Here is a 26,390-nt window from a genome sequence, read left to right on the forward strand (position 1 = left end):
AGGAACAAGGAATACTCCAGAAGCTGTGCAGGGCAGGGAGGAGGTGAAATACCACTAAAGAATGGGTGTTTACTCTGCTATTATAAGCATACAGTCCAAAAACATAGGGATGCCTTCCTCAAGTGTCCACAACAGATCTTAAGTATTGAAGAATAAATAGGAAGCGTGGCAAAGACAGAGGGGCCAACTCAGTGCAGTCTGATCCACACCAGTGAGAGGACATATGATATGATCATGTTGTCCCTGATCCATTTCACCTGCATTCCAACAACATTGTGCCATCCTCCCTCACCCTGAATCACCATGTCTTACCAATTCTACCTTGTAAATGCCAAACACAGCTGACCCTTGAACAATGTAGGGGTTAGGGTGCTGACACTCCACACAGTCAAAAATACACACATAACTTTTGACTCCCTAGAAACTTAACTATAGTCCTTCTAGGATATCTGAGAGGGATGGGTTCCAGGAACCCATCCCCACAACAAAGTCCGTGGATGCTCAAGTCCCTCATATAAAATGGCGTAGAACAACACATACAGTCAGTCAGTCCTCTGTACCTGCAGATTTGCAACCACAGAATGAAAATACTGTTTTCGATCCCAGGTTGGTTGAATCCATAGATGTGAAACCCAGGGATACGAAGGGCCAACTGTATGTTTATTGGGGAAAAAAAATCCATATATAATTGGAGCCGTGTAGTTCAAACCCATGCTGCTCAAGGGTCAACTGTATATCTACTCCACACTGCCCCTGCTCCATCTCTGATTCACAAAACTGGTATCTCAAATCTGGATTCCTATAACCACATTGTAACTGGTCCTTTTGCCTCTGATTTTATTCTCCTCTCCAATCCATCCTCTACCCTTGCAGCCATGATTCTTGAAAATATAAATATGATAATGTCGATCCTCTGTTTGAGATGCTATAATGCTTTCCTCTTGCTCTTAGAGTAAAGCCGAATCTCTCTAGCATGGCCCTTGAGGCTCTTCATGGCCGGGTCTCCACTTCTATCTACACTTTCTACCTCCTAGTCTATGCTGTGGCTATACCGAACTACCTAGAGCTCCTCCAGAGGGCCTCCATTTCTGTTACATCTAGCTCCCTGGATGTTGTGTTCTTAGAGAACTTACCACTTGGAACTGAAATTCCCTGTGTACTTGTCAGAATCATCTGTTGGACTGTGGGTTCCTTAATATAAGAACTAAGTATCCTCATGAATAACACGGTGCCTGGAGCAGAACAGACACTTGGATGTTTGATAACAACTGAATGAGTCTGTGCCCTGCGGTACCTATAGAGAACACACAAGTGGACTCAATAAATGCTTCAGAGAGAAGACTTAATTTTCTGCTGCTGCTGCAAATGAGAAGGAGGATTTTCTGGCTCATTGCTGTATCCTCTGTGCCAAGAAGAGTATTTAGCACAACCTGGGCCCTTGATAAATATTTGTTGAATGAACAAAGTATTGTTATTGAATGAACAAAGATTCTCATTTATATAATGCTTCCTGAGAGTCCCAAACCCTAAGTTATACTGCTCTAGAGCAAGCTTTCGAGCAGCATTCTGGGGTAACCACCTGAGGAAGACTCCCAACCAAAGACCTGTTCAGTGCTCCTTAGAGCTTTGTAGAGGACATGGAAGGCAGAAACACATACAGCACATAACCGCGTATCACAAATACTAGGGACAGTTAAGTTGCAACATATTTCATTTTGATTTGTAGACAAACTTGATTCCTTCCTCAAAGTAGTCAATCAATCAACATGGTCAGCTGATTCTGCCCCTAAATCTTTCTTGTTTTACCACGTTGTAACTTTGTTTTTATTTTAGGCCACTGCCTCTGTGCCCTGGACAAATGCTTAGCCTGCTAACTCATCTCCCTGCTTCAAGTGTCACTGTCTTTTCTTCACTCAAATGTGAACCTAATCATGTTATTCTGCTCAAAATCCTTCAGTGGTTCCCCATCTCTTGGATGAAGTCTGCTATTTTCTGCATGATGTACAAGATCCTTCAAGGTATGGTTCCTGCTCACCCGTTCAGCCTCATCTCCTGTCACTCTCTGAAGCTCCACCTACTCAAAAGTACTTGCTTCTCTCCAACAGGTCATCTCTCTCTTGACCCCAAGTCTTGCCTGTGCCCCTCTCACTACCTGGTTATTCTATTTTATGCCTATCCAGAGCCTATCTACTCGCCTTTCAAGATTTCACTCAACCTGGGAACCTTTCCAAGCACTCCTCTCCCAACTTTGAAGTATCTCTTGTCATCACACCGTACTGTAATTATTTGTTTGTACACCAATCTTTTCACTCGCCTTTCATCTCTTCCAAGACTGTATAAATGATGCCTTATCTCTACTCAGTATAGGAGCTCAATATGGTAATTAACTGATGGATTTGCAATTTCTTTTTTTTTCCTAGAAAATCCATTTACAAAGTAATTTTCATCTTAACGCATTATAAACATGGAAAATGGGATTTTAGTCAAATTGACCATTGCATAAAAACTAAGAGATTTCTTAATACATTTAAATTTTAAAGGTTGTCTAGTTAGAAGATATACAGAAAAAAAGGGGGACTTGGATATATGGGAATCAAATCTAGGTCAGTCTGTATTTGTCTGGATTCATATACATATACAAGACTGTTGAGACACCCAAAGAACTCTTTGGGGTCAAGGGAAAGGGCAAGAAGGCAGTGCTGCCCAGGTATCTGAGGCAATATGTTTAATGCCCGGGGATGAGAAGTTTGGGGCTCAAGAATATGAAGCCTCAAAGGAAAATGAACTGAGATTAAGGGATTTAGATGCTAGGAAAGGCTGCTGAATTCTCTGATGTCAAGGGATTAATTTATAAGAGATGTGCAAAACAACACACACGTTTATCTGTCACAGCATCTTGCATCAAGAATCTGGAAACTTTCTGTAGAGGAATTGCAGAATAACCCAGGGTTAAAAGAAATGCATACAGTGAAGTCTTCAAGAAGAAAAAATTTGAAGCTCTGGAAAACTAGCCTCTTAGGAATCTCAGTAGATAGACAGAAAACAAGATAAGCATTGTTTATTCATGAAACACATGCAAGGTACTCCTTTCTCTTCAAGGTGAGAATGGAGAAGGAGCTTCTTTAGTACCAGGCATTCAGGGACAAGAGGGGAACCTGAATGAGAAGAAAATAATCTATTGCAGATGCTAGATGTGACTCCAGCCCCAAAAGAGAGGAAGGATGCCAGGAGCTGCCTGAGTGAAAGGTGGCCTGGTGTCCAAGAGATGGGGGACAAATAGATCTCAAAGGAAAATCCTTTGAGAGTCAGGAGGCAAGAAGAACAAATGTGGGACCCCGGAACACCTGGTGCTCCTTCTTTGTCACTGGGACCACTTTGTTTCTAACTAGGAACACAGGTAAGATGCAGCTAAATGATTAAAGGGAAAAAAAAAAGCAAACTGCAGAAAGAACCTATTGATCTATATACCCAAATGTATACACTGACAGATGCATTTATTTAGAACTGTAAGGATACATATTTACTGTTACCAAGGCTACTGGGTGAAGATAAGGGGAACACCTTTTACCTTTTACCTTGCTAGAGGAAAAAGTCCTTTACTTATGAAATATTAATAAAACAATACACGCAAACAAAACAGAAGAAAAGAAAGAAAATACTCAAGCAAATCACAAAAGAAGGCACTAATATGCTTGCTCTGGAGAAGAGAGAACGGCTTTTCATTTAATTAAAATGTAAAATACTTTCTTTTTTTTACTGCCTGGAGGCTAGGAATATTCTGCTGACTCGGTAGTGAATAATCAGCTTTGACCTAAATCATAAAATAACGCAAAGGCAGCTGCAGTTGCATAAGCATGATCCAATCTGCAGTTCCTTCTCTCTCGTTTCTCTCCTCCCCACCCCTTCCAGACTCTGTGCGAGCAAGCCAGTTACAGCAGGTTCTTTCTGCTTCTCTACCCCATCTGATTCCTCCCACCATCATTTTTCATCTGATCTATTCCAAAACGGCCCCATGGAACCAGACTTGACCTCATCGTCTCCCTCCCACAATGAATCCCAGCCAGGGGCTTTGCCACACTGGTTCTCCCTGCCGGCTCCTGCCCTCCAGCTCCCTCAATTCAGACGCTACCTCTACACAGAGGCTGGCCTTTGCCTCGAAACTCTCATTTCCACAGTGGATCCAGCCTGTCACAGCATGCCAAAATGACAGAGCAGAAAGCAGAGCTTCTTATATTAATACATTCAGACCATCCCCAAGCTCTCTACCACTTCTCTTAGGAATATGGCTGGAATGGACCACTCTCAGTTCTACTGCCAAAGAACACTGGGCCTATTCTACATGGCTGGCTTGATTGGCACCAGCTAAGAGGATGTGTGAGGCTGGATGATGGTGGGAAGGGTGCTAGAATAAAAGGTATCAGTATTTAATGAGAGATAGCATCCACCAAGCCTTCCTGACAGCCTGGTTCCTATTTTACTGAATATTTTAAAAGATGATTTGAGGGGCCTGTAGAAGTGGGCTCAAAAAAAAAAAGAATCAAACAAACAAAAAAAAAAAACTTTGAACACAGATTCAAAGTACCTGGGAGTGTCTGGTGAGGAAGTGTGGGTTTGTGGCTACGTACATATGTGTGCACCCCTCTGGGGAGAGGAGTTGGGGGCTCTATGTGGCCTTCACATCTGGGAAGAAAAGGATAGTGCACAGGGTGAGGTGAGGAGCTTGTTTCTATTTCCCCCAAGGAAATAAGGAAGAATAAGCTTGGGTTTAAGAAGATTTTCCTGCTTATGAAGGCAGAAAAGTACTTGAACACATATCTCAAGGATGTTGAAAAATTCCTATCTCTGGAGGGCAAGACTGACTACTGCTAAGTTGGTCATAATTTCTTCGTGGTTCTACTTAGGAGGCAGAGGACAGGCTACAAAAGCTTTATTGAACCTTTAATGTCAGGAATCGGGAGAGGGGAGGATCTTATTTTTTGTTAGAATTTCTAAATTCCTTCTGGCTTGGTGCTAGCAGTGTCCAGGTGAGGTGTGGTCTGCCGAAGAGACCATGTACAACCTGTCTTTCTGGAGCTGGGCTACAAGCAAGTGATCCTTATTTCCTGGGAGGGTTTGCACCTCTCTGGCCTGAGGGGATATCAAGGAGGCTACACTACTCCAGAGGGTTTTTGTCCAAGAAGTCACCTACCCTTGGTGGGTTTGGGAAAGGAAGCCATGGGGTCCACCTTCCCAGGGAACTACCCCCTGAGACCTCTTTTCTGTTGTAAGGGATGGACTGAAGACTCGGGACTCTCAATTTCTAGTTGGAGGGTAAGGGTGGCTTCTTGTCTGAGACACTTTAGCAGAATCAGCAGGAAAAAGGAAGCCACATCAGTGTGCATGAGATGTTGAAATAGCAGTGTCCAGAACTCATGTGGTCCCCTTCTAACCGCTATTAGCCTGTCTGATGGCAGAAACGGCAACTCTTCCTGTGTTCCCATGCCCTCTTTCTCCTCCTTCCCCCATCTCTAGATCCAATTAGTAAGCAAGGAGCAAGTGACTACCTTCAATGACTAATGGCTGGGCTACAAGGCGCCCAATGCAGTGCTAAAAACATTTGTTGTCTTTTGCAGTCCTTGCAACCATAATCTCCTGTGCTGGCAGGATTCCAATCTCCATCTTACGATGGGGTGGGGCGGGTTACTTTGCCAAGCACTCATAGTAATTAGGAAGTGGTGTGGTGATGCATCCTCTGGCAGCCTGATTCTGGAGCCCACATTCCTCTCCAGATCTGTGAACTGCCCTGACCAAGCACAAGGCATATGCTCCAAACAAGTGTCTCGGCTCCAGTGGCTTGGATGGTGGGGGTCTATCCTAGGGCATCACTGCCGAAGAGGGCACACTTGCCAAGGAGATCACCCCTCGAGCCCTATCTGGCTGCCCTGTGAGAAGCCTTGGGATAGGCAAGTGACCCTTCCCTCCCCATCCCACCAGCATGATAGAAAGAAAGTGTCAAGACCTAGGAAAGGGTGTGGCCAGGATGTTCACTACCCCCAGCTAAGTGTATGTGTGTCAGAAGGTGTGAGTAAGCAGGAACTGAGCTAACTCTAGAAATGGAGGCTCTGAAAGATCCAAATATTTACTTTAGAAATTAGTTTTTGGTTGAAAGATATAAAATACCCCAATCCATTGGGATCCCTGTTATCAGAGACTAAGTGTTGAGACTTCTAGAAATACAGGTTGCGGAACTTCTCTCTAAAGCCTCTCTAATCTATTCCAGCTCACAGAGATCCTTCTCCCTTCTTTGAATTTTTACTGCAATTGAATCCTAACCACAGAATCCACCTTATGGCTTTTCTCCTCAGTTACACAACTTATGTCTTTAAATTTTCCTTCCAAAGGGTATTAATATGTGAGCTGGCAGATGGAAGTAGAGGTGGACGAGGCCAGGAAAACCTTCTTACGAGCAGCGGGAGCCTCCAGTGCAGTGTATTTGCTTGGAAGAGAAGGAATCAGGAGACCGAGACTCTGCTCCGGGCCTGCCATCTTGGGTGAGTCACTACCTGGCTCCATTGTCTCACTGACACTAGGAAAAGGATAATACTGCCCAGCTTAGCTCCTGGATTTGTCATTTGCACACATCAGATCATATAAGTGAAAGTGCTTTGTATGCTGTGAAGAACCCTGCCAATGAAAATTACCGGGCCTCTGAGCAGCTACATAAGTTTCTTCTTTTTTTTAATACCAGATAATCTTCTGCAGAATCCATTCATCCAAAGCAACACATGTAGGAAATAGAAAAGTAATGGGGGGAAAATAAGAGAGAGAAGGAAAGAAAGAGGGAGAAGAGGAGAAGCAGAGACACGGAGACCACCAGGAAGGCTAAAAGAGGCCGCCCTGCAAGCAAGGCCCAGATGGCACTTACGTAGGCAGATGGCAGCCAGGAGTCGGAGGCCAGATTCCGGGGGGAAGCAGGTGGGGAAGAGCGGCTGTAGAACGTAGTTGGAGAAGGTGAGAGCGATGACAGCCTGGTTGGTGGGGTAGATCACCAGAACAGCAATCCATAGCCTCAGGAACCTGAAGGGGGAACAGGATGGAACTTGACCCAAGACAGCAATGGAGACAGAGCCTTGCCCCCACCAAAGGCATGGCAGGGATTCAGAAGTCATCAGGGGAAGCCTGGGCAAGTCACTGGGCAGGATCAGGAGAGGCAGGTGGGCTAAAGAGATGAGTTTTCTTTTGGTTTTCAAGAAGCTGAGGAGCCCAGTTCCTCCTCAAACGAGACACTTAGCAATGGTAATAAAATGGTTTAACGATGAAGAGCTGTTTCAACTAGTTCTAACACACGTCTAGGTGTTCTTTTTTTCACTCTCCCCTCTCCTTTAATCATCTCTTCTCTACCACTCCGGCCTCCAGCATCCAGTGGTGAAAAATAAAATTTGCAACTCCAGAATTTTGACAGCCAGGACATGCTGGGAGTGTGGCCACTTAAGTAACTGCCAGGGGAAGCACTGAGCGGGCGTTGTGGGGGCAGTGCCCTCCACACTCATGGACCCCTTGGTGATGATTGAGCTCTTCAGCAGTAGGGCTACAGGAGCCAAGAAATTCAAGATCAAGGCCTGGTTCTAGAGGGAGGCCATTATTCTTGGTAATGTGAAAAGACGCTACTTCGTCTCTTAGGTTGTCACTCTGATTTGTCAAGAAAAAGGGGCTTCGTTTTGTGATATGCTCTCCCTAAGAGTCTTTGGTCAAAGTTGTCACATAGTTCTATTTGCTCTTACTCATAGGATCTTGCCCTGTAAGATCAATAGAGATTAAAACTACAACTTGGTTTCTCTGTCACTCTCAGGAGCATCGGAGGGGACACAAGACGATATTAGCAACCACGACACAGAGGCAAAAAGGGCATCCCATTCTCTAGCTCTTCTTGGTATATTGGAAAGCCCCTGGCCTTGGCTTCCTAGACCACTCAGGCCTTCGCAGAGCCTCTTACCCAGCCAGTCCTCCAAATATGTCCTTGACGTAGGAGTAGTCACCTCCAGATTTGGGGATGGTGACCCCGAGCTCAGCATAGCACAGGGCTCCCACAGCTGTGATGAGACCCGTCACGATCCAGACAATAAGAGCGAGGCCCACGGATCCGGCGTTCTCCAGCACGCCCTTTGGTGAGACGAAGATTCCAGAGCCGATGATGTTCCCTGCACGAGGCAGCAAAGATACAGGGGAGATAGTGGCATCAGCATAGTTGGCAGTACCCGCATTTTCAGGGGCAGTCTCATCTTCAATCTGATTTTAAAATACCTTTGGGTTGCATGAATCACCTTCGGGCAGGTGTATCTAGCAATAATTCCCCTTAGAAGGAAGGAGGAGCATACCACAGGCCCATAGAGATCAGAGATATGGCCAGGTACTCTACGTGTCTCCTTTAATACTCAGGATAAACCAGTGGAGTCAGATATCATCTCTCTCATTTTACAGAGAGAAAACTGAGTCTCAGACATATCAAGTGCCTTGCCCAAGTCCACACAGTAACAAGTGCTGGTGCAAGTCTTGAAACTCAGGACCCTCTGACTGGGCTGCACATGGTCTACCCAAGGTGACAAGGGTCTTAAGGCTGGCTTAAAATGGTAGGGCTGAAAAACTGGACTGTTCTTAGAGACCTGCTGCCAGTTAGAAAGCTTCCAAAGTGAGCCGAAGGGACAGACTGTGGTCATACCCCATGACCGAGGTTTTTGAGACCCATGAGTGTAGACAGCACTCCTGGAGGCTGGCCTCCACCCCAGATGCGACAGCCCTACCCTTGGTGAGAATTATGAAATAACCCCTTAAAAACAGTCCTAGTCATTTGGAAGTGGTTTATGGGAGTGCAATCTTACAAAGCCTCGGTACTGTATTCCTCCAAAGGTTGTTCCCTTCCACTGTCTCATGTGACCCTCACAACAATCTTATGAAATTCAAGAAGAGGAGAAAGGGCAGGTATTTCTCTATTTTACAAACTAAGAACCTAAGACATAGAGGGGTTAAGTGGCTTATTCCAAATTCCACAACTACTAATGGGTAAAATTGGATCTAAAAGTCAGTCTCCTGATACTTAATCCAGAGCTCTTGCCACTAATCCCACTTCTGCTTCTGTATGCAAGAGGCTGGATTTCTCCTGAGAGGTGAGGCCGGCAGCGAGGACTGAATGGTTGGCTACTGGGGTGTGTATATTGGACAGGGGAGGAGTAGGTGTGTGGGGGCAGCTCCTGACATGCTTCTTCCCAAGCTTTACGTCCTTCTTATGCTTCAAGACGGTGATCAGGGTCCAGTGGACAGGTGCTTTGAAAGCTCTTCCAGCCCCACCGAGTTGCACCACTAAAGGCCCAAAGCGGGGGAGCAGAAGTCAGATGGATCTGGGTAGAAATGCAGCTCTAGATGGAGTCTTATGAGGTCAATTGGATTTGACAGTGTTCTGAGAACATCTCAGACTCCCACCATATCTCTTTAGTGGTTTGGAACTAGTGCTGGACTGAACGAGATAGAGTATAGGATTTTATGCTCAGCTTTCAAAAACAGACTTTTAGATCTCAGCCATAACTCAACCTCAATCCAGTCCTGAAAGTCACCAAACCAAAATTCAATTTTTAATCCCAGGCCAAGCATTCAGTTGTTTCAGTCAAAGAGGAAGAGAAGAGAATATTTATATTCCAAAAGCAATAAAGTTCTATTCCTCTGGGATGCATAATAAGCTGCTTCTTTTCAAACTGAAAAATTGTAGTATGAGATGAGTAACGGGAGAGAAAAGGGGTCTAGACAGTCCCCATGTGTGCTTTGCATGAATGTTGGGTTGGTAGAGACTCAAAGGTACTACTATCCCGGGACTTAAGACAGGATCACTCTGTGAAGCGACCCTTCAACTGCCAAATTAAAGGAGCTGCTGGGAGCTGAGAACCAGCACTGAAAGATGGTAGTAAATTCCTTGCCTAACAGGTATTTATCAGAAGAGTGACCTGTAGGGCATTTCAAAGCCAGCAGAGAAGAGAGCAATATAGCTAGGGTTATAAAACTAGCTCAAGGAGTTAGAAAAGCAATCAGTACAGGAGAAAAACAAAGTTTGACTTTGGTCTTTAAGGTAGTGAAACAGAGGGGTTGGAGAGTAGCTAGGTGTTTCTCAGAGCCAAGAATGGCTGTGGCAATGGGGATAGTGGGGATCGATGTTATTGAAAAGATTCCATCTTCTCAAGAATGAAGAGTGTTAACGTTCCACTAAGGGTTTTTGGACAACAAATTTTGCAATGGGAATCAGTAATCACTTCTTTTCTCTGCCTTACACTCTAACATTTCCAGAGTGTGTGCTCCCTCCCTCATTCCAGGTGGAGGAAGTCGAGGAAGGTGGGATGTGCCACATCCACAGCCCATAGTGGGGTCTGACCACTTCCTGCCTCCACTTACAGTATTCTTAGATAGCATGTCCTTCCATGGAGCTGCTGGAGAGATGGTGAGAGTCGCAACAGGTTGGCATGAAGACAAGAATCTTCATTTTTATAAAAATTATTGGGTTCTCCTCTCCTCCCAATATTAATTTTGACCAAATTAAAATTACAAAGATAAAAGCTAAAAAAATTGAATTACGTTAGGGAACAAGGAGAGGAATGCCTCTCTGTGATTCTAGGCAGCCGCTACCTAGAAAACCAGAATCAGGTAACATTTGCTTTGCTCCACCTTAGCGGCCTTTGGAGCTTCTGTAGGGGCAGGAATGTCACTCACAGCAGAGCTGTGTTCTGGAGCCAAAAGAACATTCACGTTTATCCTAAAGTAATGCCTGCTATATACAATCTTTCGTGTGATTGTTTGATTAATATTTATCTCCCCCACTAGTCTTTAAGTTCCATGAGAATAGAAACTGTATTGCTTCCCCTCACCTGTGAAGGTGAGGTATCTGAATGAAAGATATCTGACATCAATTTAGAACTTATCTCCATATAGCAGTTTAATATACCTGTTTCTTTGGAACCTTCAAATCCTGTGAAATATGTCAAGTGTATAGTGTAAGCAAATGAGTAAAGCAACCCAGTTATTTCACTGTCACGGAGACTAGACTGGCTATTATTACCATCCTCAATTTATAGGGAAAGAAAGTATGGCAACTATATTCCTATTTTCCAAATGGAGACAATTAGGGAGGTATTATTATTCCCATTTTGCAGATGAAGAAGCTGAGACCCAGAGAGGTAGTTATTTATCTAAATCATAGAGTGAGTTAGTAGAAATTGGCTTAAAACCTAAATCTTTTGCCACAGAATCAAGCTTTTACCTGAAAGTAATCAGTTTTACATGCTCCACTCTATAAATACTGACAGTGGTTCACAGAAGATGCTTACCAAAGAACTGGAACACAGATCTGATTCCTTCCTTTTATTGCAATACCACCTCCAATGGTGATTTACAAAACATTCATGTCCATTACCTCACTTGATTTTCATAACTAGTTTCTTAGGTGCATAGGTCAGGTACTATCATTCTTGTTTACTTTTGTGGGAAGATTGAGGTTCAGAGAAGTGTGGAGACTTGATCTAAGTCATATACTGCATAGTTAGCAAAGCCTGGACAAGAGACGAAGGCCTTGGACTCTTGACCTAGAATTTCCTCTACTACCCTACGTTGCCTCTCCTCTAGAAATTGCATAACATACTTTAGCTACAGGGCTTTTAAATGTGGACACTGTCCAAATGAGACTTTTCTGGAGTGTCTTTGAAAAAAGAGAACTGGGAAAGGGCTTCCTCCTTGACTCTGAACCTTTCTTGAAAGATTGGAAGAAAGTTGATTATGGTGGGATTTTTTTCTTTATTGTTTGATTCTTAGACTCTTGTCCAAAAAACAATTCGGGAGTGAGATGCCCACCCATCTGGTAGGGCCAAGGTATTGGAGGTCAGGGTTTCAACCTTCCCTTTCACCCACCCCAATTAATAAAATAAGCATCTTATCACACAGATCTTCTTTAGTGAAAAATGGGTCTTTGGATGCCTGGATTATGAGGCCAAGCTTGGCTTGTTCTGTCAAAGTAAAGCCAAGCAAACCACTCCAGGAGGCAAGTTGTATCAGTGGACAAGTCTTCACTAGAAAAACTGCTGGAATTGAGAAAATCTACATTTGCCATGAGTAATCATTAATTTCTCCACCAGTGAGCCAATACTCATGTACCCCTATTAAAGGCTTTACTCACATCCAGGCATGTCCACACTGGAATGCTGCAGCCATCAAAGAATTTCCTAGGGCATGGAATGACAGACTTCCAATGCCCAACAGACCCTCAGATCCAAAAGGCTTTGGTCTTCCTTACTAACCCATGCTAGCCTTGGAATCTAGTCTGAGCGTCTCCTGAGGCTTAGAGGATCTGTTTATTTCCATGATATCCAGAGAAAGCTGACGTGAACCTTCTTTGTACTTCTCCCATAAAATGGCTGGGAAGATCTCAGGATTTTCAGGACTCAGGGAACAGCGTGGAAGCAGAGTCTAGTAGGTTGAGGCCAGGATTTGATCCTCAAGGCAGGCCTGGAAGCTCACCATGCCTCTCACTCTGTATACACTTCCTCATTAAGACTATCCAAATAGCTACCTTGGGGTGAGAGCCAGTCGAGACTCCAACACATGCACTGTGGAGTTGCTGTCTCCTGCAGAGCACAGCCATGGAAAGAGCTGCAGGACTCTGCTGTCTTGGATTCTTTACTAAAAAGTGAAAAAGACACTAGACTTAAGAGTCAGATGAGCCGCCATTGAGTCCTTGCTTTGCCACTCACGTGTGACCTGCATTTTTCTGAGGTTCCCTTCCTTCATCCTCCAAATGGGAATTATTGTTCTTTCCCTGCCTACCTCAGGGGGTTGCTGCGGGAATCAAAGAAGATCACATATGTGTGGAAGCACTTTATATTCTGTGAAATGCTGGCAAATGTAAGGAATTGCTAGGATTTATAGCAGTAGGAATAGAGATCATCCCTAGATGAATCCAAGGCTTGGCTCCAAAATAGCACTGTAGAGCCAGGACCATGAAGTATTCGCTGAGTCATTTCTCTGTTTGTCTCGGTATAATTTTTAGATGCTATAGGTGGGCAGCCAACAGGTAATTGCATCTCAAAGACTATTTATTCAGCACGCAGTCTACATGCTTGCTTTGAAAGGTAATTGGGAAGCACTTGTTCACACATGGACTTTTAATGAAATAGTGGTAGTCAACCAACTACCACCCACCAGCCACTGAAAGACAGGTATCCAGGCCTGAGGGGCTAAGAATGCTGAGCCCTCAAATATGCCCATTAAAGGTTCACATCTGACCTCTAGCATCTCCCTGTCTGGCTGGGGAATCAAGCACCAGCAGTGAGAGGCTTTGTCTACCTCAGTGGTTCTCATCCAGGGGCAATTTTGCACCATTGTCCCACCCTCGGGGGACAGTTAGAAAAGTCTGGAGAACTTTTGTTTGCCGCTGCTAGAATCTAGTGGATAGAGGCCAGGGATGCTGCTAAATGTCCTACAACGAACAGGACAGCTCCCCATGACAGAGAGGTATCTGGCCAAAAGGTAATAGTGCCAAGGTTGAGAAACCTTGATCTACTTTCAATCCTCAATGTCATCATCTGGATAATCCCCATTTATATCCTCATTATATGTGGGATATAAATTTGGATTTTGATGATTTGGGTGTTTGCTTGTTTGTTTTAAGGAAAGCGCAAAAATTGATTGGTCATGAGAACAACTCATTTTTAAGCTAAAAAAATATTATAGTAAAAAAACATAATATTAAATTTACCATCTTAACAATTTTAAAGTTACAGTTAAGTAGTATTAAGTATATTCAATTCACATTGTTGGAAAACAGATTCCCAGTGGATGATTTATTTTTGACTGACTGTTATTAGCCAACAAATACTTTCTAAGCACTTATGCATGCCAGGCTGAATACATGGGGGTGAAAAAATGAGTAAGACTCAGTCCTTGCCCTCAAGGAATTGCGTGGAGCAGTGGAGACATATACAAGGACACGAGCTGACAACACCCGGTAGAGCAGAAGTTGCATGAGTTCTTTTGCAAGATATGACAAGAAATCATAGTAGAGATGGAAAAGATGACTGGCGTGGGCTGTTTAGAAAAATCTTCCTGAAGAGGGGAAGCACAAGACCAAGGGTGATGAGTAAGAGGACTCAAATCAACAGCAGGTTGACTTGGGCTGAATTGGCCAGCTCCTGTTACTGGATCACTCCAACTGAAATTTCTGAACCAGAATTAGTACAGTGTGTGTGTTTGCGTTGGGGTAAGAAGGGAAATGGGGGTGGTGGAAGATGAGCTTAAGAAGAAAAAAAACTAATATTTATTCAACACACATTGCAGGACACTGGCTTTATTTTAATATTCCACAAGAAACTTTCATTTTAAACCATCAACAAGGTAAAGAGACAACCATCCAAAAGAGAAAATATATTTGCAAGCAACGCCTCCAATAAGGGCCTAATATCCAAAATATACAAAGAAATCACAACTCAATAACAACAAAAAAACAAACAATCCAATTAAAAAAAAATGAGCAGAGGACCTGAATAGACACTTCTCCCAAGAAGACATACAAATGGCCAACAGACATGAAAAGATGCTCAACATTGCTAGCTATTAGGGAAATGCAAATCAAAACCACACCTGTTAGAATACCTGTTATCAACAGGACAAGTAATAACGAGTTTTGGAGAGGATGCGGAGAAAAAGGAACCCTTATACACTATTGGTGGGACTGCAAATTGGTACAGTCACTATGGAAAACAGTATGGAGGATCCTCAAAAAACTAAATTGATCTACCATATGATTCAGCAATCCTTCTACTGGGTATTTACCCCAAAGACTTGAAAACCCATATCCGAAATTATATTTGCACACTGATGTTCTTTATAGCAGCATTATTCACGGTGGCTAGGACATGGAATCAACCAAAGTGTCCTACAATAGATGATTAGATAAAGAAGCTGTGGTACATATATACAATGGAATATTACTCAGCCATAAGAAGAGATGAAATACTGCCATTTGCGACAACACAAATGGATGGACCTTGAGGTAATTATGCTAAGCGAAATAAGCCAGACAGAAAAAGTTGAAAACCACATGATATCACTTATATCTGGGATATAAACCTAAAAGCAACAAACAAACAGGACAAATAAACGGAGACTCATTGATATGGACAATAGACTAGTGGTTACCAGAGGGAAGGGCAGAGAGGTAGATGGAGTAAAAGAGGTCAAATATGTGGTGACAGAAAGAAATCTAACTATGGGTGGTGAACACAATGCAATGTATATATGCCTTACTGTTACACTGTGCACCTGAAACTTATTAGATTTTTGTTAACTAATGTCACCATTATAAAAAAAGAAAAGAATCCAAGTCAAATTGAAAAAACAACTTAAATTTAAAAAAAAGAAACTTTCATTTTACAAGTAAGTAAACTGATAATTAACTTGTTCCAGGCTACAACCTCGTAAATAGGGAAGCAGTTTACAAACACAATACTATCTCCAAAGTCCTTCTTTCACTGCAATAGGATCGATGGCTCCTCTCTTTCTGCATACACTGATGCAAATCATGGAAAAAGTCATTATATGCTTTCTACTTCTAGCATCAGGGCCCACTTAACAAATGCCTCCTTATCCCTCAGGCAACCTGACTGGTCTGTATCAGCTGCTTACTAAACACCCTAAGCAGAACTGTACTCTAAAGAAGCAGCTAAAGCATTTACGCATTTAATAGATGTACAAAAAGCACATTTAAAATCTATATATAGATGAGAGAAGTACAGTAAGAATTCTGCAGCAATGGTTCTCTCTCTGGGTAATCCACCGTCACAGCATGCAGCTCAGTGTGAGGTTGCCCTGAACATCTTAAGGCGGTTCTGAAACCCCCTCCAGGGAAGTCACTGCTAAACTCAGTATATTTAAAGCAGGGAGAAAATCAATAGGAAGACTGAAGGATGAGATGTAATCGAAAAAGCTTTTTGACTCAAACTTTATTCCTTCTATAGATAAAACAGTTTAAAATAGACTTGAGGGATAATTTTGCTTTTTTAAAAATAAAATTCACCATTGCTCAGCACAGGGCCTACCTAGCAAATAATGTGCTCAAAGAGTATTTGTTTAATGTAGAAATATGGGGGCTTCCTCTGTAGGCACGTTGTGGGAGGGGAAAAAGGGCATGGTCTTTCTTGCCCTATAAGCTCATCTGGGAGTTAAAAATTGTAGTGGAACAGTTTCTAGTCCCCTGGGTTCCTGAATGGTTGTTGTTTTCTATACCTCAGAATATATTCTTGGGATTATTCGCTCGTGCCTGCTTTTTTAACAGCCCCCACCCCCACCCCAAAGCAATAGAAACAAAACAAGAGCAACAACAGAAATTCCTGAGGCATTTCTTTGTAGGCAGCCACGCTGCTGGATTAACCTTCAGAGGAAAGCAAAAAACTTTGGTAGCCGGGCAACTTGAGAAGCCCAACCAGTCTGTCTTATACCTCCATGAGCTTCAAGAAGCTGATTTAATTCAGAAAAGTTATATACTATATGGTGCCGGCCTCTCCGAGAAGGATATCTGATCTGGATACAGGGTGGTTTTTTTTGCTGTTTTTCTAAATAAAATGGGCTGTTTGGTTCCGTTTCTTGGACATAATTGTTTCCCTAATCCTACATGTCTCCTGCTAGTCACTCATTCTGCATAACTCTGTTCTTTGAGAGAACATACTGTAGCCCCAGTAGCAGGCTCAACCAGATTGCTCCCTGAGCTCCCTGGTTCCTGGTGTGGGAAACATGCAACAGTATCTCTGGTTCCAGCCTCTCTGAGCTCCATGCTGTGGAGCATTTTGATTAAGCGCAGTGGCTTAAGAGTTCAATGACCTGAGTGGGAATCCTGGCTCTGCCATTGCCCAGTTACTTATTCATTCAAACTCTTCCTTTTTACAACAGTACTTATTTCATGGGATTAGATGAGAATGTTCATAAAGCACCGATCAGGTACTACGTATCTGGTGCGTAGCAGTGCTCAGTAAATGGTAGCTACTTATTATCATTATGCTGCTGGGTATAGCTTTTCTCTATTCACCAAAGATGTGTTTGTTTTGACAAGCGTCCTAGTTGGCTTCTATCTCAGAATTTTCCTAAAGAACAATGAGAGTTTTAAACATATTTTCACCCCAAATGAACCAAATCCTAACCTCTCCATGTATTAAAAAAATAATAATAACTGAAGTATAAACTCAAGAAGCAATTTTCATACTCCATCCCTCTGGTTAGTATCCAATAGACATTTGAGGGATTAGAAAGCTAATACATCATGTTAGAGACTAAAATGTGAAATCTTCTAAAGTGGTATAGAACTCATGAATCTGAAAATTTATTGAACTTGAAAATTTTCCAAATCAGCCCAGGGCTATCTCAGTATGGTTATAACTATAACCACACTTCCTTGCTAACAAATAGCCTTAAAAAATTTTTTCATCCATGAGCTTTCCAGATTCCATGGCCCATTCCCCACCACACAATATACACCAGCCTCCCTCCCTCTTCTCTTGGTTACCAATTAGAAATGGGGAATGGCTAAGAGCTCTGGCCATGGACTAATCAGTTTGGCCATCTCACTAATCAGTTGTGTGACCCTAGCAAATAACCTACCAGCTCTATGATGTTTAAAATAGAGATAGTTATAATATCTACTTCCATAGGATTGTGGTCAGGATTAAATAAGGTAATATATGGAGTTTATATATAGCACAGGAACTGGCAGAGCTCAATAAATACTTAAATACTGTTTTTTAGTTGTGAGATAGTAGTCTACTAGCACGCTGCAGCAAATAGATCAAGTTCCCTCATAAACACACACTGTGCAAAAAACAAAATGGTCTGACATATTATGAATATTTTTCTTTAGGCTCTGCAGCAGGCCTGATGCCTTCAGACCTAAATTCTGAGTATGTACCTAAATACATAAATGGTATAAAGTAACCTAAACAGCCAAGAACTGGGTCCCTCTTCCATGGGTGGGAAGACCCCTGGTCCACAGAGGAAAGATATACATGTGAGAGAGCTAATGGGAGCATAATCTGTACTGGCCAGATCCTGTAGCAGCTGAGCTGACACATCTCAGGCTCCCCACCCCCAAGTCTTCCTTCAACTGCACTAGAAACATCACTTTCTTCTACCCCCAGCTGACTGCCCAACTCCCCTTGAAACTAGGACACGTCATCAATGGGAATACTACACTAACTGCTTCGTCTATAAAAATGAATAAAGACCTCTGTCTGAGGTCTAAAGGAAAACACCCTTTTCAAGACGTAAAAATAGAAATAGCAGAGAATAATACTTAAAAGCTCGAGTCAGGATTCAGACAACCTAAGGTTTGAATCCTGGCTTCAATACTTTTCAGCTGTGTGACCTTCACCATGTTACTTATCTCTCTGAGCGTCTATTTCCTTATCGGGAGAAAGGGTTAATAAGTGTCACACAGGGTTATTATGAGAGATAAATAAGATAATGTATGTTAGGTAACTGGATGAGTGTCTGGCAAGTAAGTGTTTCCTAATGATAACTATTAACAGGAGCATTGATATCATTAACATATGAACTTTGCTACTCCTTTACACTGTCTTTAGATTTGGGGAAGACTCCACATTCATGTAGAAATCTAAGTTCATCTGTTGCCAACAGGTTTTCTTAGCCAAGTACACGGAGAGAAATAGCCTATTTAGATTGGAGCAAAGGTAATGATAAAAAATAAAAATAGAAAAACCTCATTGTCCAGGTTAATGATATTATTCCTAGCTTAAAGATTTTCAAGCCAGGTTCCCAAGAGCCCTTCAGATAAATACTTCTTATTACTACTGTCTTCAGACTTTTGTCCAAGAGTCAATAAATTCAACAATCATTTGAGTAATTGTTTCATGTCAGGTAGTGTGCTAAGCACTAAGGACTCAGAGCTGTACAAGACACATTTTTTTTTTTCCTCAAGGAAATAACAGTTTAGTCATTGTACTTTTACTCACAAAATCCCCCCAAATCATCTTCTCTACTGCATCTTTCTCCACATCCTTTGAGATGCTTCCTAATGTAGTTTTGGGTGAGAATCTTTTTGTGCTTCCTACCATTCACTTAACTTTGCCCTCCTTCACCTCTTACACAAATCAACCATATCATTCATTTTCAGTGTTCCCTGTTTAATCATCTTCCCAATCAGATTATTTAGTAACTCTAGGGCATGAGTCTTCCCTTAGTCAATTTTATATTTCTGTAGCACCTGCCATTCTGTTATTTCTACTTTAGATCATCAATGATGAGCTGTGAATGAAATTTTATGAGCCTCTATGAAATATAGTTTCACTTATCCCTCTAAGTTAATTGGGTATGAGATAGATAGACTTGGGGCAATTGCTACTTTCTCATACTGTATCTCTTGATTCACTTAGGAAATTTCTTTTCTCTTTTTGCCTTCTAATTCTCTTTCTTCTACAGTGTTGACACTGAACACAAGAACACTGAATTCTGCACAGAAAATGCTATTTCTGTTTTTGCACTTGGTCTTGAAAAAACTTGAGTCACTATCATCCACTCAGAAACCCTCTAGAAAAGGACAGGGCGGCTGCTCAGAACATTTACAATTCAATAGCCATGCAGGAGGGGAAGAAGAAAGGATTTTGCCCCCATGTCATCCTAAAGGGGAAATTAGCCTCTCATCCTAACTTAAATGAAGATAGAATAGTGCTTAGTAACTCTATAAGGATTCTCATTAACTCTACAAGGATTCTCTCATTTTGGAAAAAAAATTCTGATTTCTCTGAAATCACATATTTGGGATCTCTTTTCACCATAGAACACAAGAGTTATTCTTGTTATTGTAATGCCAGCGGGAGCATTGGGTCTATTCTCACATTGAAGTGCCATCCAGGAGGTCGTGGACGAGTCAGCAGTAACATACACTCAACTTGTACTTTTTGTATCTGAACACTCCCATTTCTTCACAGTCTTAGAAAAATATTAAAAGGAAGAGATAAAACAACCTCAGAAAATAGGAAAACATCCTCTACCCTTGAAAACCTGCACATATATAGGGGTGGGCAAGCAAAGCTGAGGCAGGAAGAAGGAAGCTGTGCTTGTGTTCATGTGGGTGTGCACGTCTGTGTATGAATCAGAACCTTTCCAAAGAGAGGAAAATGCTTATTCCTATCAGTCGAACTGGTGAAAGAGGTAATGGGCTCTGGGCTATTTATAGACCTTAAATTGGCATGTGCTATACATATTGAGTACTTTGCTGATCTCATTTTTTAGAGCAGCTGAGAAGGAGAGGAGGCAAAGAAAAGGTAATGAGAAATTTAGATCATGACTATAATTTTTAAAAATAACAGTACCTTTCTTATAACTGTAGATGCCCAGAAAACCACCTTGAGTCAGAGCATTAGATAAAGTAGGATTCTATTTTAAAAACAGAGTGGTGATAACATAACCACTGAAGTCTGGGTATAGAGGCAAAGGGATTATTTGAATACTGTACTGATTTTATTTGATTTCAAGGGTGTTCTCCAGTGTCACTATTGCGCAATTGCCAAAAATGTCTCTGTGCTACCACATGGACCATGGGGTCATCCAGAGAAACTGGTTCTTGGACACCAAGACACAATAAGCCTTCAAAGAGAACACTGAAGAGACAACACAGAAGCATATCCAGCCTGACTGTGCTGCACCCGGTTCCATGGTGGAAGGTAAAGCCCTCTGCCAAAGACAGCAGGAGAAATTCTCACCATCTGGAGTGAGGACAGCAAATGTGCCATTGCCTACCCATCTCCAGGGCCTCTCTAGAAAAAGGAGGATGTGTTCTCTGGAGATGGAGCCATATTTGGGACCCCTTTCTGCGTGGAGTATACAGTTAGGGGTTTGGAGTGGCCTGCACTGCCACTCTCAGGGCCACCCAGGCTCCCCAGCTTCAAAGCCTCCCAGCTGAGAAACATTTTACCCATCTTTTCCTCCTTGACTCCACATTCTAGTTACTCCCAGTTCCCTCTGAGAGCCTCACAGGGTCCTCCATGGATGTTAAGAGACAGGCGGACTTCACTAGGCAACTAGAGAAACTGCAAACTATACATTTACAACAAGACACAAATCTGTCTCTTCTTTTCTTCCATAATTTACTTCCTCATCTGTGAAATGGGAATGAGCCCTGTCACATATACTTCACAAAAGTGCTGCATAAGATGGAAAAGCTATACAAAAGCAAGATATTATTATGGCCCTTATAGCGATTTTTATTATTACTCACCCCTAAGCTTATAGTTTCATATAACATAAAACAACAAAATATCTACTAAATATATCTCAAAAGCCAGTCCAGAACCTGCTGAGGAGATGGCTGCATAAAAGCTTGTTAAATCTTCAGGTTCCCTAGCCCTACCTCAAGCCTACTGAATCAGAACCTTCAAGGTGGGGAGCCCGGACTCCTGCATTTTTTTCAACAAGCTCCCAAACACTGCTGCCCATCAGCCAGGTGTGTGATCCCTATTTGCTCCATTTTATGAACACTGGACAGAACTGTTCAGCCTGATCAGAAGCAAGAGATATATGACATACACCATTTCCCATACCTCTCAAACTTGACCAGCAAGAGGTAAGTTACAGTACAGGTGACTGACAATTCTTTTCTAAGGGAGTAGGGAGCAAAAATAGAACTTTAGGGAGTTAAGGTTCCACAGGAGGACCACCAAATGGGGAGAGGAGTGGTCGGTGGGAAGAGAAATCGGACTCACCTACAATGATACCGCAGGCACTGACCAATCCAATTTCTTTCTTCAGGGCTACTCCGCCCCCTCCGGACCCAGTATCGTGGCTGGTCTCGGACTGGCTCCCACCTGGGTGGTTCTTTTCAGGATTATTTCGGTGCCTGGCTCCTTTTTCCATCTTTCTCAGTAGGATTTCAACCTCTGAAAGGTATCTCTTTCTAAATGTGTATGAGTGTAAATATGTTGACAGAGAGAGCCTTTGAAATTAAAATGTCCTTTTCTGAAATAAAGAGCACTCCTTCCCCCTCAAAAAGGACACAAGCAGGTGAAAGAGAAAACTGAAAATATTTCTAATCTGTACTGACACTTTCTTGTCATTCGTACTTACAAACAAGGAAAGTGTTCAAAGGGAGGGAAAAAAAGAGACAGATATTTAAATACAAAAATAAAATTGTATCAGCTACTCTGGCTGGAATTCTCCGGGAAGGGATGTAGATCTTCCGAAAATAGGATAGTTCTGCAATGTGTATTTGGCAGTGGCTTATTTCAGACGTTTCGAAAAGAAATAGTCTGGATTTCCCTCAGCTCTCCCCCTAAGAAAACAGATTTTTTACCTCCCCTTAGTCTTTTCTTTTATGGGGATAGAAGTACTTTTCATTAACTGAAGGGGAAAAAAGCAATCCTCTGGTACTTTCTTCCCTTGCAGAAAAACAACCGTGGACTCGACCGGTTTGCTCTGGATCTCGTTTCCACCTGCTGTGGGTTTCTTTTCGCCTCCCGGTCTTTTGCCTTCCGATTTTTTCCAAATGTCCTCTTCTGGCTCCCTTGTCTTCTTGTCCTTGTTTTCTCCCTTCCGATCTCTGTGCTCACGACACAGATTGCCCCATCGCTCTTGGTGACAGGAGAGTGGCTCTGACACACACAAATGTGCTTCCCTTTTTGCGTGTGCTTTTATGTGCTGAGATAGCTCCGCCCTCACTCCGCGCATTCCTCTCCATCCTCACTTGGTCTCCTCCTTCCTCTTCAGTTTAAATGTTAGCACCCAACCCCCAAAGATCACCGAGAAGATGGGTTAAAATATTTTTCATTATAATCGTCTCTTCTTCTCCATCTCCTTGTAAGACGTGGAAGTAAAATGCCTGTCAACTGTTCTGGGAGAGTTCATTCGCTAGTATAGCGTTACAAGTCATACAGCATTTGTGAGCTTTATAAATAAGAGACTGGTTGCGCTGACTCTTTCATGCCATCAGAAAGACACTGGTGACTATGCTAAAATATTTATGTCTGGATCATTTGAGGATACTGGAGAGATGGTTGTAGGGACATTATCTTCAAGTTTCTGAAAGGGGGAGGAGGTCCACTGGTGGGGGAGAGAAATGGAAAGAATTAAAAATAATGGAAAAGAGGTTCATTTAGTATAATAGTGAGCTATAAAGAGTATAGCGGAAACAAAATCACCAGGGAAAGGTTGTAGCCTCATTGTTCACAGCTCTTATTTAGTGTTAGCCGAGACAAGGGGAAAAAAAAAAAAAAAAGACTCCCACTCTAGTCCCAGGAAAGAATGACAAAAAATTGGTAGAATAGGGCCTTTCACAGCTTCTAATATTTTAAATTGTTTGAAAGGCACACAGGGAGGGGGTGGGGAGCAGCACTTCTCTGATCATGAAGCAGATTGTTGATGTTCAGATATGACCAACTTATGACCATATCGATATTGTGTCTTGGCTTCCCTGGAGAATTTCACCCAGAAACTGCTGCCCTAAGCATGAGAGCAATGATGTCTATTTATAATTGCAAAGTATTTTGAAACCACAGCAAGAAGCAATATAGCAGACAATACTATAAATCTAAAATAAAAGTATTTTGAATTTGTATTAAATATGTTATGCAAAAGTAAATTATTTTAAAGCAGTTCTAAAAAATAAAGTTCCCCAAGCTGACCACTAAGTAAAGAAATTTGACCTCACTTTTTTGGAAAATGTTCCAAAAGATTTTGGATTTTAAGGAAAATAATACTTAATCCCTCAAAATGAGGATGGCTGAACTATTGTAGCAAAGGCTTTTCCCTCATTTTTACCCAAAATGGGGAAAGTCCAATTGTCAGTCTTTTCCACTTTGCTCCTTGATCACTCAGCAAGTGTTAAGAGATTTCAAAGATTAAGAGTTCAACCCCTTCTCCTTCTCTGTCAGTTCAAGATACTGAAAATCGAAAGCCTTGGCAAAAACAAAAGAGAGAGAGAGAGAGAGAGAGAGAGAAAGAGAGAGAGAGAGAGAGAGAGAGAGAGAGAGAGAGAGAGAGAGAGAGAGAGAGAGAAAAGGACAGGGCAAGGAATATACAGCACAAAACTCCATGGGAGAGGATGAGTCATGGGATGAAAATATTTGAATTAACCCCTGGCTTTTCCTGACAAGATTAGAAACCACTGAGGGAAAAATTGATGGATTCATGTTTAAATAATCTGATTTGAAGACTTCTGTTCAAATTTCAACATCAAGGTATAAAGCAAATAATCTTTTTGAGTTTGAAACATAAGTTCTTTCAGTAATGTTTGTATTTCTAAATTTAAATTATGTAGAATAAATACAAGATAAAAGGTGAATGTGATGAATTTGAGGTTTTTGCCCAAATCAATGCAAACTGACTACAATGTGGTAAACTTTAGCCATCTCAATCTATGAACTAAGAAGTTAAACCGGGGGTTGAGGTGGGATTATGGGATCAAATACATTCTTGGGATGTAGTGATACTAAGCACGCCAAATTGGAAAGGAAGGGTTGTTGAAAATTAATATTTCTATTGCTTTAGCACTTGTACCATTAATAACTGTCTATTAATGAATGGTACAATGTAAAAGCTAGGAAAAGACTCTCTCCTCCTTTAACAGGACTATTTATTCATATTATATGGCTCTCTTCAGGTTGTGATCTTTTTTGTGAAATAAACCCTAGGCATGTCAAAATTCCACATGACAAACATCTAACATATGAAAAAAAAGTCTTGCTGTCACATGTTGAGAAAAATCCATAGAAATAATTAACTGAAGTTTCTTAAATTTTGAGCACTGAAGTTGCTTTTACTCATTAACTCTATTCTACATTTGCCTTTATATCTTTTATTCTATTTTCTACATTTAAATAGTGCTTTACTGTCTACAAACTATTTTATGCATAACATCTCAATTTTTTTTTCCTCCTTGTTAAATACTTAGGGTAGACAAATCAGTTATTTTTTTCCTATTGTAAAGATTATAAAGCTGAGGCTCAGACAAGTGTCTTCTTACCTGAGGTCAAAGACAAGACACTTGACCGATTCATGGACAAGTGGGATATCAATGGTTTACATTGAGAGCCTTTCCCAGGACACAAAGCTACTTGCTGATGCCTCAACTTCCTTTGCCTGAAGGAAACAGAAGACCCTTTAATAAGACCACGTCCACCTCTTCTCGAGTTGCTGTTATAACTGTGCCTTTTAGACACCCACCTTGAAGCCAACACTTAACATCTGTTCAGTGAGACTCATAGGACTTAATCCGCCCTCCTCACCTCCCTAACATTTCTCACCCCTTGACATGGTTCTCGATTTGGTTATTTTCCAAATACTTTAGTACAACTCTTTCCAATATGTGGGTGACTCTTTCCTGTTGTTTTGCATGTTTAAGATGGGGGAAAAAATTATTCTTTTAACCATGGAAAGGGTAAAAGGGTCATTTTCTTATGAATATGGATTTAGGAAAAGAATGGCTGTGTGAGTCTGACACCTACTGCACAGAGAGGGATATGGCATGAGGACATGCTACTTACATAATAGTTAAAAACAATCATGTTCCAATATAGTCCTTTTATGAAACAACAGGTAAAAAAGTATCCATTAATGCAAAGAAATAGAACACAAAGCTCATTCACTCTATTTTTTATTTTTTTCTCCTTGGACCCAATAGATAAGCACTCTATTCTTGCTCTTTGTAAAAGAGCTGTGAAGTCCAAGGTCACTAATAGAGGACCCAAATCTCTTCCTAGAGGAAATTCATAGTCTATCCTCCCACTTTACTCTTCTTGCATCTAGATGCCTGGAATCAGAAGGAAATCCTAATTTTAATCAAAGCCAAGTTTCTTCCTAGAGTCCCAGTGACCACTGCCTACAGCCAAACAGTAGCTTCCTGACTAGTGGTTCTAGGAACCTTTATTTCATTAAAAATGAAAAGCAGATGAAAATTAGTGAGCCAAGAGGAAGGAAATAAGAAAGAAAGAAAGAAAGAAAGAAAGAAAGAAAGAAAGAAAGAAAGAAAGAAAGAAAGAAAGAAAGAGAAAAGAAAGAAAGAAAGAAAAAGGAAAGAAAGAAAGAAAAAGGAAAGAAAGAAAGAAAGAGAAAGAAAGAAAGAAAGAAAGAAAGAAAGAAAGAAAGAAAAAGAAAAAGAAAGGAAAGAAAGAAAGAGATAAAAAGGAAAGGAAGGAAGGAAGGAAGGAAGGAAGGAAGGAAGGAAGGAAGGAAGGAAGGAAGAAAGAAAGGAAGAAAGAAAGAAAGAAGAAGAAAAGAAAGAAGGAAGAAAGAGAAAAAAAGGAAGGAAGGAAGGAAGGAAAGAAGAAAGAAAGAAAAGAAAGAAAGAAAGAAAGAAAGAAAGAAAGAAAGAAAGAAAGAAAGAAAGAAAGAAAGAA

At 41.6% G+C, this 26,390-nt stretch overlaps 1 protein-coding gene across 1 annotated transcript in view; it reads right to left on the reverse strand.

The window, feature by feature from the left end:
* Positions 1–22,660, reverse strand: part of SLC7A8 (solute carrier family 7 member 8) — a 47,868-nt gene extending 25,208 nt beyond the window's left edge. Inside the window, exons 1-3 of the mRNA XM_011372800.2 lie at positions 21,765–22,660; positions 7,973–8,177; positions 6,905–7,056 (exon numbers count right to left, since the gene is read on the reverse strand). Coding sequence (XP_011371102.1) covers positions 6,905–7,056; positions 7,973–8,177; positions 21,765–21,915 — 508 coding nt within the window. The 5' untranslated portion in view covers positions 21,916–22,660. The remainder of the gene's footprint in view (positions 1–6,904; positions 7,057–7,972; positions 8,178–21,764) is intronic.
* Positions 22,661–26,390: the final 3,730 nt, after the last annotated feature.

Source organism: Pteropus vampyrus, unplaced genomic scaffold (genome assembly GCF_000151845.1).
Source record: "Pteropus vampyrus isolate Shadow unplaced genomic scaffold, Pvam_2.0 Scaffold213, whole genome shotgun sequence".
Classification (NCBI taxonomy): Eukaryota; Metazoa; Chordata; class Mammalia; order Chiroptera; family Pteropodidae; genus Pteropus; species Pteropus vampyrus.